The following is a 12707-nucleotide window of genomic DNA, read 5'->3' as shown; positions in this document are numbered from 1 at the left end:
AACAGTTGCAATTTCTTCATTTTGAAATTGGCATTCTGATACTCATTATGGATTATGATTCTTGGGTCCTACGCGTTATTGGGGGTCCATCAGATCACTATGAATCTCTTTATTATCCTAAACAGTTTCCAATTCCGTTTATGCTGCTATAGATGCGTTGCCTTGACAGCCACATTAATTAGGAACCTTACCCTATAAAATGAAGTAAGAGTCATAACTGTCAGTTTGTGTAGTAAGGTTCCTTCGTCCTAAATCCCTTAGCACCTTGCTTCGCTGATACTGGACCTCCTTGGTGTATTTGTTTATTTATTTAGAAAATAGCCCAACAATAAACAATTAACAGGGCTGGTACGACAATACATAAACTAATCAAGAATAATAATTAATCTAAAGTACTGTGACAGTATAATTATATAAGTTCATAACTATATTGTATAGTACATAATGACAAAGAAACAGTATACATATTTATAACAAATCTTTAACTGTATGAATGAATCTCTAGTAAGGCCAACTAGGATCAATTTAGTTTGCAACTTTATTGAATGCTGAGCAGACTGCATACACTGGTGACGCTTTAATCAAGTTAGTATGAGCTTGTGATAGGTAGAGAAAATTTCCCTGCGTAGTAGAAATTATTGAGACATTAAAACTAATTTTGCTCAACAAAGACTCTCGGAGAGGATAAACTAGGTTCTATTTACATGACAGGTACTTCAAAAATTTCCTCTACACATTCTCCAATTCATTTACATATCTTTGATATATAGGTGACCAAAAAACGGGGTTAAACCCCGGTTTCCCCTAACCAAAGAGTTAAACCAAGCTGTAAGGGCGTTAATAACCTAGTATCTGCCTTGCACTAGAGAGTACCATCTCGATGTGCTCAGCGAATGAAAGTTGATCACCAATTAATACTCCCAAATCTCGAGCATTGTGCGTTCTAACCAGAATGGAATCACCAACATGATAATCATATTTTACTCCTTCTACTAACAGACATCACCGAAAACTTGTCGACATTCAACAACAGCCTATTCTAAATACACCATTCCTAAACATCGTCGAAGCTACATTGCAGTTTCTCATAATCCTTGTAAATCTTCACGGTTAAGTACAATTTTAAATCGTCTGCAAATGATTAAAAATGGACAACTATAAAATTGGCGATGTCATTTATCAAGACCAAGAATATCAGGAGGCCAAGATTGCTGCCCTGTGGCTCGCCTGATATTACAAATTGCGCGGATTTATATTCATTATACTGAACAAACTGTCTACTACCGACGAAATAAGATCTTAAAGAAACGAGAAAATTGTTTATATATGCCAAAAGTCTTGAGTTTTTTTAGTCATGTCATGGTCAACCTTATCGAAGGCCTTAGGGAGGTCGTTAAACACCACATCCACCTGACCCCTTCTATCTAAAACATAAGAAATGAAATTGCGTAAGCCAGGTTAGTTGCTGTCGACCGATCTCTCAGAAAGTCGTGCTGATTTGACTTAAGCAGAGGTTGAATACTTGTGATCAAATAGTTATACAGAAGCATCTCAAAAATTTTTGAAAACCCACATAACAAAGAGACTGTCCTATAATTTCCTTAATCCTCTTTTTAAAAACATGACAGATTTAGCTAGTTTCCAGTATTCAGGATAAATTCATGTGCTCAATAAAATATTAAATATTTTAGCCAAAGGTATAACCAGGATGGAGATAGTGTCCTTGATAAAAAAACTGGGTATTCCATCTAGACTAGACATGTTTGGTTTTAGCGTTTTAGTAACCCTAATGGCTTGTGCCTTACTAAATATTAGAGAGTGATACTTATACTATTGCTTTCCGTCTGAATTAAAAATTCTTTATATTGTAAAAACCTTTAGTATGCAAGAGTGGTATACGACAAGTGGACATAAGCAAAATACTTAGTTTGCATAGATAACACAATTTCTAAAAAACACAAAATAGCATTAAAAAAAGTGACCGCCCGAGAAAAACAATCCAAAAAATTAAAATGATCATAAAAAAAACTGATAAAAAATTTTAAGTGAATTGCCTGGTGTGAATGTTAATTCTAAGAGCACACAAGAGACATCTAGGTGAAGCACAATTATTTAGTAGAAGAGCCGCTAAAAAATCAACTCAACTTTGCGAAAAAATATTTGCATTAGACAACCAACGTCTGGAAAAAAGTGTTTTTTACCGATGAAAAAAAATTTAATTTATGTGGGTTCGATGGAATATCGTGGGTACATTGCCCAGAAAGCAAAAGATTTGATCCAAAGTATACAAAGCCTAAGGTAAAGCATGGTGGTGGATCCTGCATGATATGGGGTTGCTTTTCTGGGTACGGTATAGGACCATTTCATGTTATTGAGGGTATTATGAATCGATTTGTGTAGATATTTTAAAAAACATAATGCTACTATTTGCTGAGGATAATTTACCATTGACCTGGATATATCAGCAGGATAACTACCCTAAACATGAATCAAAGGTAATTCAAGAATGGTTTTTATCACGAAAGATTTGGGTTATGTACTAAGCCTGCGTCTAAGACAACATCAGATCAGCAATAAAAATGATCTAATAAAAGTTTTGCAAGAATCCTAAAATTTTTTGGAGAAGAAACCATTATTAAACTTTTGGAATCTATGCCAAACCGATTTCGCGAGGTTATTGCCAATAAGGGATGCTCACTATTAATTTTATTAGTTAAGAAATAAGTATTATGTTTAAATATTCAGTAAAAAAAAGTAGTTTCTCGAATTCTGTCCCTAGAGCATTTTGTTTATTTAAATAAAATCTATGGTTTTCTTTACACAGATTATTACTTTACCGAAATAAAATCTTTAAAAATATTGTTGATTCTCATTATGTATTGAACTGTATTACTCTCGGCATATTCAAATAAAACTAATTTTTAAAAGCCTCTCTACTTTTGTCGAACTTCCAAAATATTCCGCAAATGCTGTCACAACTTCCAGTAGTGTATTTACAGACCTGTTACCATATGATATGCAGGCTGGTATTAGTACTAGTATTTTTACGTTGATGGAGAAACCCTCAGAAAAACTTGATATCAAACAAAACTTTATTTTCTATACTAGATATATATTCATAGTAAGCAAGCCTAATTACCTTATCTGCGCCTTTCCTTACTTCCTTAAACCTATTTAAATAGTTATGGTAGCCTATTCTCTTCTAATGAGGCCATATTTTTTTGCCAATTATTTCCCTATTATACCAGCAAGAAAACCTATTACTGCTATTTTTAAACTCGGGTAAAGACCTATCTATAAGTGATTCGAATTTTTCTCGTTTCGAGCATGGTAAGTTAAAATTATTTTTAAGGCAGGATGATGAATGTCCTCATGTATCATAGACATCTATGATACATGAGAACGATTGAGCAGCACAAACTGGACAGACTGTCGAGTTACGGGAAGTATTGATATTAGGCACCTTATTAAGCCGATTTAAGGAAAAAATATCCATAAAATCATGTATATTTAGGATCTTTTTGAGGCTCGTTTGAACAACATTCAACCTCATTAAACATTGGAACATTAAAATCGCCTAAAACTATCAAATTATATGAAAAAACTCTACACCCTACTAAACTCATTTCTGACATCACACTATATTAAAGTCAACAAGCTCAAATACTGAGGTCTTGATGTCAGATGTTATCCCAATTAACACGTCACCTTCACTGGAACACTGCTTGTCATGGCGATAAACCACATATTTGTCATTGAACATTTCTGAACTAAAAACTCCAGATGACAGACAGGTCTTCGTCAAGCATACGATCTCAAATTTCTTAGTGTTTAAACCTCTGACATTCTGATAATACAGAGTCAGATCTATGTTTGACCTTGTAGATTCTAGGGCCGCTTGTAGATTTTTTAAATAGTTGCCATCCCATTTAAGTAGTTAATTATTAAGTCCTGCTGTCCATGCTTTCTAGTACTAAGTTCATCCAATACTTTTTTATACAATTTTTAAGTTCTTGTATATACATGTGAGTTAAATCGGATTTTATTTTTACAATGGTATGCCTTAGTTTATTCTTTAGAAAATTTTGAGAAAACCATGTATCCGAGAAGATTATCTTTACTGGAGGTAGCTGTTTTTTTCTAAGCGGATCACTTTGCATTGTACACTACAAGGTACTTCCAGTTTTTTCAACGTTTCCAAAAACTGCGCCTTATCAAAATCTATTCTTTCTTACCCAATGGGGAATACCCAAGAAAGAATAGACTGAGTCAGAAGATTTTTTCGAGAAGTTTTTTTTTTGCGGGAAGACGAGGTACAATATTTAAACATGTTTAACTTTTTTTTTATTTTTAGGAAAAAGACAATAATTGGAGGTCAATATTAAAAATTAAAAATGTAGATATTGCAAGTTTTATAGAATGTGTTGTCAGTAACGGGGTGGATAAAATCAGATCACAAGCAACACTATTCCTTACACCAGAACCGCAAAAGTGGGGTAAGAATTCGGATAATTTTTGACATAAAGATTAAATTAATTCGAATTATGTTTTAGGAAGCACTGCAGTAAACTCTCTTAATTTCGGAAACCTAGATCAAGAAAGGTAAATACTTTATTATAATCTTTTTAATATTTACATTATAAAAGTCAACATTTTAGTACTGGTGATATGACGACATTTGTACCAAATTCCATATCCAAGAATGGAGAACATCAACTTTTTGAATCCACAGTTGCCCATAAAGCAAAGACTTTTAGTGCCCCTATAAGTTTTGATTTGGATAGTTCCGGAAAACTTACGGACACTGCAGATAGTAGTGAACCCATTGTGGTTTATAACGGATCTGAGCCCTTCTGCCAGCTGTATAGGTAAGCGAATAAATACAAATTAAAGTTTCTCTTCGTATATCTTAAACGTTTTTAGTGGGCAAGTCTGCAAGAACTTTCTTTCCAATAAATATGTATTTGTGCAACCACCTTACTCCCAAGACGATATTGAAACCAAATTATTCAACGCTTTTGCTGTTATATCCAGATCAAAGTAAGTATTTCCTTATAATGGTTCTGACCTACATAACGAAATATATACTTTTTGCTTCGCAGCGACATCTCGTCGAGTTGCAGCAAATTCGCGCAGCCCAGCATGTGTTTCTCGGCATTTCCGTTATGTCTGGATCACCGGGTTGTAAACCAGTTTCAACAGTCCCATATCGACGATTTTAAATTAGTAAATAACGAAAATAAAAAGAAATTTAAGAATATTAGAAAAAGACTGACGAATAGCCTTAGGAGGGTATGTCGGGACGAGTGTATATTGTTGGAAACTGAGCTTTGTAGTAAGGAGTACTCTATAGCGAAAAGGCATCCAGTAATAGGTAATAACTTATTGTTGTTTATAGATATTTTTTTGTTAGTTCCAATAATAGTTTTCAAAATTATAATAATTTTTTAATAAAAACCCTTTGTTTAGCGTCTTGTTTTTATAGAGGAAAGGGTCAAATCACATTAAACTTTCCAAGGGAGTTGATCAAAGACGGAAATGAGATGACCTGGTAATAAATCTTGCAGTAATTGTTATTAGATTATTTGTAAGGCGGTTAAGAGGAAAAGGTCCTAAGTGAAAAACAAGTATTGGAAACTTTTGTGGGGGAAATATAAAGTTTTTTTTACTGTTTCTTGATAATGACCCATAACAATAATTTATGGTACTCTGAGAAAAAATATAAAAACATCATAGAAAATGACATGATACTACATGCTGACGAAAATTTCGCAGTGATTGGAAAGACCATCTTTTAGCCTTAACCGCAACCCCATTAAAAAAGGCCCAAGTGACAAATAAATTACAAATTTGGACGAACTAACTAAAATATAGTGGACCAAACATGGAAATGAATGCGATTGGAACCATATCAATACCAATATATAGTCTAAAGGATTTATTTCAAAATATTAAGGTTACTTATTTAGGTTAACTTACAATTACTTTATTTTTATTTTTTATACTGGATATATAAGAAATATTGTTTAAAAATATATAATGTTTGTGTATTGTTAAAGCAAGAAAAATAAGATAAATATGTCAACATGTTTCAGAAAACAGAAAACATTGAAATCAATTTTTCGGTCTTTGAATATTCCTGATTTACCACCTGATCGGATTCCAAAGATTCGAAAAAGATTTCTATTAAAAATCGAGGCTTATAAGATATATTTGACGTTATTTAAGAAATACGGTACTGTAAGTCTGAACCAAGTTTGGCTCGTCAAAATGTAAAAAAAAATCCTAGTGGAATTATGATGGTACGGGAAGAACTCTCCTATAGCTGTTAATTAAGTACTAGAGTACCTCAATTGATTAAAAAAGAGGAAAAAAAATAGATCATTTCTCTGTAGAAATAATTTTTATTATTCTTTTTTAGTTTATGTCAAGGAGCATAAAAACCTTAGAATTTAGAATAAAACTCTCTTTGTTTATACACAACAAAAGTAATATGTTGACTATTTCTGTTGTAGGTCAACAACAGAATGTAAATAAATAAGATTAACAAATATTAAATAAAAAAACAATAATAATAAATAGAGGGTTTCTTTGACATGGAATCAAACCCTGGGGCATATATCTGATACCAATTTTAAACGTTTTATCCCCTGATGATGGACAACACTGTGTCCGAAACATGTAGGGAATTTTAAAGTCTAATAAATAAGTGCAGGGAGACTGCAGGATTTTTATTTTACCTTAATCTAAGACTCCACTGCAAGTATGGACTGTTTCTTCACTATACATAATGATATTTGTTTGATTATTTTGTATCTTATTAATTTTCTTTCGAAACTTAAACAGTGTAGGTTCAATTTTTTTTTAAGTAATACTTATCGCCTCGATAAACCCTTATGCCACTTTTTTCCAATAAATCGTATAACTATGAGTAGTATTGATTAATGTTCCATATTGTGAAACGCATGGTATCTTAGTGAGATTAATATTTATTTAATCATCCCACTGTCATTCCAATTTTGGATGCGTATGGATATGCAAAATATAAAAACAGCTCGATATTTTCAAACGATGTTGAAGCATGATTCAAGAAAAATTACTTCTTTAAAAAGGGATTATTGATCATTAAGGCTTGATTTATGATTTTCTAAATTGAATCTGGGTTATTTATATCGGTACTAAAAATAAAAGTTTGACATTAACTTGAAATTTTCAAATAGACTTCAAACGCGTTTCCTTCTATGTTCATCTTAGTGTATTTTATAATAAAATACATCCATTGTCCCTCGACTCAAATATAATTAATAACGCATTATTATGCCCTACATGTTTTAAAAATAAAATTTTTCGTCCTCAAGGATTCTAGTAGGAAGTACATACCTAGTAGAGAAGATGTGTATTATTCTGATAGATTAGGCTAGACTTACAATTACTAAAAATTAAGTGAATTTTACCTAAATTAGAGCCTATAAACGTTGTTGCTTAATTAGGAGGTAGAATTGATTGATCTCAAGATTTAAGCAGCAAATCCAAAAAAATAGGGAAAAAAATAACAAGAGTGAAAAATGAGGTGTATTGAAATTGAGTAGTTATATGAAACGTAAGAAAAGGAGATTTAATTTATCTCTTATTTAATGATGTCCAACGTCTATAGACTCAGAATTTTGATAAGGCCCAGTTAATTTTTAATAATTTTAAATATATCCTATTCTATCAGAACCCATTCATTTCTTCTCTACTATGTAACTGCCTTTAAGAGGTCTTTCTTTATATTTGAAATTCATCTCAATTTTCAAATCTTGGCAGATTACTTAAACACTGTATTTTTGTATTTTTCAAAAAAAATGTTTGAGTGGAATGAATTGGAAAAGCGCTTACAAAATTCTGACTTAAGTTGCTTTGACCAAAATAGCGCTATCCTGAGTATTTTTAGTGAGAGCTCAGAAATAATTGTTTTCAGAATAAATAATCGTAAATCAAACCTGCTAACCATTATTAAATAAAACGGTACATTTTCCGATAAAACCATGATTTGGATGGATTCTTATTAGAACGTACTACTATTTTAGAAGTGAGACCACAAATTTGAATTTTATACCTAAAAATATATTTTCTTTAGAAAATATCTTAATAATGTAGTAGTACAATAATAAAGTTAGGGAAACTTATCATTGAACTGATGTAAATTATAATTGAGATACGAGACAATAAACATACTGAATTTTAATAATGAAGAGTTATTAATTTTTGTTTCTAATCTTGTGGAGAGAATTTAATGAAATCTATGAAATTTTTTAGTTCTGCAACATTGCCAAAAAGTTTAGATCACAATAATCACAACCGAATTTGTTACTTATAATTTTTTTAGCAAATTAATTTAGTAAAATTACATTTTTTTAACGAAATATGTTTTTTTCTTATAAACGTCATATAATTTAGACATGATTTTTCATGATTTTTAAGGACAAATTTTGGAGTTGGAAGTATGCGAGAATTTACCTGTTGAGATGGACCCTAGTTCCAGCCACTGTCTTTCATTGGGCGTTGGAGATTTTAAAGGGAACAAAGGCAAGTCTCGTCACGGTTAAGAATATTAATGAGACAATATTCTAATAAGAATTTATTTCTATAGATGAGCAATGCTATTGGGATACTGGCAAATTATACAGAGGAGTTCAAAATACTACCGTTTCAGGAGAGCTTTGCATTAAGTGGTCCCACCAGTTTCATTTGCTGCCCTCCGACTATCCAGAGTTAGCAGGTCATAACTATTGCAGGTAATATATTATGCCTTTTTATCTTATTACGAGCCAATTTAGCACGTTATTATGTTTTAGAAACCCTGGCGAAACAGAAACGGAACCTTTTTGTTATGTAGAACAGAACAGGAAGGAAGTTTGTGGCATATCGAAATGCAGTGAGTAGAAAGCTTATAGCATTTAATTAATGCAAATAGAATAAACATAACACGATATAGTTTGTAATTTTTGAAACTTGAACTTTTAAGCTTATCGCTAAAATTCATTCAATGTATTTACATAAACTTTTCAGTTTTCGTTTTTGGCTCGTACGTGGTCGGGATCTTGCTGATAATCACATTTTTGGCCGGCCTGATTTTCGCTTATTGTTATTGCAGAAGGAAAAGCAAGGTCGCGAGGAATCTTCAGAATGTAAGTTGAATATTAATGAATCATTCGGTTTTGTTTTTATCATTTCATATTTTGATCAACCCTTAACACCTTTTTCGCTCAGAAGGACTTGCCTCAAGTAAATAAGAATATTTACGGGAATCCTGGTCCATCAAGTCCCATAGAGATGAATAGTCTGCTGCCTCCAAACAACATCCCGACTAATCAAAGAAATCATAGTCATAATAAAGTTGGGTACCAGAGTTTACCTCAGTATACTTACAAAGAGGTCAGGTTTATAAAGGAACTTGGAGAGGGAGCATTTGGTAAGCAAAAAAAAACACTTTGCACGCTCTTTTAACAGGTCTTAAAAATATTCAAAAAAAAATATATATTTGTTACTTTAAGATTTAACAATGGTAAATTCGAGGAAAATGTGGTAATATGGAATGCCCTCATAAATAATATAATTATAAAAAATCATTTTATTAACACCAATACAAAAAATATTTAAAAAAAAATACAATTTCCTATCTACTACAAAAGGATAAAATATTACTAAAAAGCGAGTTTTATATTGTTACTTGGTAAGCTATATATACCTAACACTAAAATAAAAACGGTATTCGATATCATAAAGATTACTAGTAGCTTAAACAAACTGCTTTGGGCAGAAAACTGGGAAAAATAGTTAAAAAGTATTTGTCAATTTTATTTATTGTTGCAGTTTTACAATATTGTGCATTCACAGGCAAATTAGATTATTTATTCATCAAATGTTTTAAAACAATTTTTATTTTTTTAAGCACACATTTCTCGCACTTACGAAGTTTTTATCTTTTTCTGTCAGCAAAAACTAGCCAATGAGATCCTTGATTACTTCGCTCTTTTGGTGGTACCTCTTAGAAATTTCCTCGCTGTGTACCTTAGTTTGAATTTCCTGATCTAATGAACTTGTTAATACTACCCCTTTTGACGGTAAATGTTTCTACATTACAGAGACCGTTAGCAACTGTGCTTCTAAATTTTAATTACGTCCATATAAAAGTCATGCATTTACCATAACTAAAATCCAACAAATCGTGAAAAAATTGTATATACGATTTTCTACTCTTTAGTTTTCGGTATCTTCCTATGAAGCTGTCCATTAGGTAAACCAACCCCGCCTATGTGACGATTATTTTCGCAAATAATATTGGAGCAATCTTCAATGATTTTGCCTTTTTTGTCATGTCTTTTGATTGTACCAAGAGGCTGCTTACTAGGATAAGTTGACATGAAAGTAACGCATTTATTGTCCTTCCAAATCTATATATAGATTTGTAGATCTATATAAAGGTCTATATCTATCTATAGATGAACAAATATATTCATCTACAGATAGCGCTGGTTACAGAGGAACGCTTGAAAATATTTCATTTCGTTGCTTAATAAGTGGTCAAAACTTATGATGTCTACCATGGTTATGATCGTCTTTAGGCAAGTGCTTGTTATTGTCGTTAAAATGAATGCAAAGTCTTATCTTTTCAAATTGCGTAACCTATATCCGTATTCCAGTATGATCGTACATTTGGCAAGTTTACTATGGACGTATAGAGTCGATTGGGGGAAGTGTGCGCACTTTTGTGTTTTTTATCGCATAAAATAAAAAAATGTTAAAGTGAAAATTGTATAAAAAGAATATTTATTACGTGTAGGTATGCCCAATAAATACATAAACATAATATACAGTTAAACTTAAATATTTCTCAGATAATACAAAAAAAGTTTTTAAGGCAGTTTGCGCACACTTGTCCGCGAATAAGGGCGAATAAAAGTGTTCGCAGCTTTAGGTATAAGTGTACGCACTAGTTTATTGACACAAAAATTCCAGTTTCGTACGATGTGTATGCTTCATGCCACCACTCCGAACACTTGGAACACTGAATCCAATTTTCACTCGGAGGCTCTTCAAATTTTTCACTGCAAAGTGGACAAAAATATTGTTTTATATTTTCAGTTAAAATTTTCTTTTTTACGTCTCTTTTTTTTAGGGTAGACGGTCCCGCTTGGGGAGAAACACTGCGTAAATTCATTATTTTTTTCTTTTATTACTTTTTTCTTCGTCCATTTTTTGTTTATTTTCTAAGTCTTCTTTAAAAGGGCTTGATGTGACAATTTCAGATTTTTGGCCTTTCTTTTTCTCTTTTGCGAAACTGATGCTTTTGGAAAAGGGATAATAGTGATCAGAGCTACATGGTCATCTACCTTCTCCTCATTAGTCGCAGGAAGTTCGGTTGTTTCATTTAATTCTTCAGCGTTGGTGGGTATCTCCTCTTGCTGACGAATATTTTCAACATCAGTTACCGAAGCGGGCAGAAAGTCATGTTCTTGGAAAATGCCGTCATTAAACGGAAATATCCCAGTGACAGACAAACCAGATGCAGCATTCCCAACTGTTGCTACTTGTTTGTAGGCCTCGTTAAAAAGGCCAGCTATCTGGTACTGCGGTTGGGTCTTATGGCTGGTGTGTGGAGCAAGTGTAAGAATTTCAATTCCCAATTGTCTGCAATAATTGGATGCTAATACGCTGTGCGAGGACTTGTTGGTATTTTTTTTTCGCCTTAATATAAACCTAAATTGCAAAACAAAAGAAACAATCTAAACTATAAATTTATTGCATTTGCAATTCTATTTGCAACGCATAAAAAATAATTAAAACTCATAAAACTAATCAAAAAAAAAAAAAAATAAAAACAATTCAACAAAACATTTTTATAACAGGATTACCAAACTAAAGACCTACTGTATTTTGTAGTCCTTTAAAAAACACTGTTTTTACCGTACTGCACCAAAGCAAGACACAGATCAAGATTAAATTTAAAGGACCATATAAGTAAACATGTTAATTTCTAATATTTACCAAACCATCAATAAGCTGCCAATTTTGAAGGATAATAATTTTTTTGATCCTACTTTTAACCAATCCCAATGAGTTGCTACGTGGAATAACACCTCTCATTTCTATTGGTAAAAAATTATAACAACTGGTAAGAAGATAAGTAAAATAATGTTTCCCTATTGTCTTCCTAGCTGTAGTGGTTTGTGAGGAATTCTCTTGACGATTTCTTGTATTATACTGATTACCCATCAGTATATTAATGAAATGTTTGACTTATATTTGTGTAAATATGTTAAAATATTATGCAAAAATATTTGACGAATATCGAAAATTTTTGTTTCTGAAAATTGTTGATCTGCGGAATATAGTCTACGTTTTTTATAAATTATTTTAATGATACTTTTCTGAACGGTTTCTAGGCATTTTAAAAATACGTCTCTAGCCCGTTCCCATCCTAAAATTCCGTATTGAAGATTCTACCAAGGCATAATAAATTATTTTCAAATGCAAAATGCCTAATATTCCAGCTAAAAACTTAAATCTACCCAATAAAGATCTTAAGGTATTTGCAACGTTTTGTAAATGAATATTCCACTTAGTTGTTCATCTATGGTAATACCCAAATATTTTATGCTAGGAACTGCTGAAATATAAATTATCTTATCGTTCAATTGAATATTTAACCTATCATAATTTGG

At 31.9% G+C, this 12707-nt stretch overlaps 1 protein-coding gene across 3 annotated transcripts in view; it reads left to right on the top strand.

Annotated features, from left to right (window-relative positions):
* Window positions 1–12707, top strand: part of LOC126740093 (tyrosine-protein kinase transmembrane receptor Ror) — a 182379-nt gene that overhangs the window by 148910 nt on the left and 20762 nt on the right. For 2 of the 3 annotated variants that reach the window (XM_050445974.1, XM_050445976.1), the window contains exons 4-13: window positions 4355–4496; window positions 4554–4602; window positions 4659–4868; window positions 4924–5040; window positions 5103–5374; window positions 8464–8568; window positions 8633–8777; window positions 8838–8917; window positions 9052–9170; window positions 9253–9454. In XM_050445974.1, coding sequence (XP_050301931.1) covers window positions 4355–4496; window positions 4554–4602; window positions 4659–4868; window positions 4924–5040; window positions 5103–5374; window positions 8464–8568; window positions 8633–8777; window positions 8838–8917; window positions 9052–9170; window positions 9253–9454 — 1441 coding nt within the window. The remainder of the gene's footprint in view (window positions 1–4354; window positions 4497–4553; window positions 4603–4658; window positions 4869–4923; window positions 5041–5102; window positions 5375–8463; window positions 8569–8632; window positions 8778–8837; window positions 8918–9051; window positions 9171–9252; window positions 9455–12707) is intronic. The other variant, XM_050445975.1, reaches the window with a different exon arrangement.

Source organism: Anthonomus grandis, chromosome 9 (assembly GCF_022605725.1).
Source record: "Anthonomus grandis grandis chromosome 9, icAntGran1.3, whole genome shotgun sequence".
NCBI lineage: Eukaryota > Metazoa > Arthropoda > Insecta > Coleoptera > Curculionidae > Anthonomus > Anthonomus grandis.
Note: the sequence above shows the minus strand (reverse complement) of the source record. Positions and strands in the feature narration are given on the sequence as shown.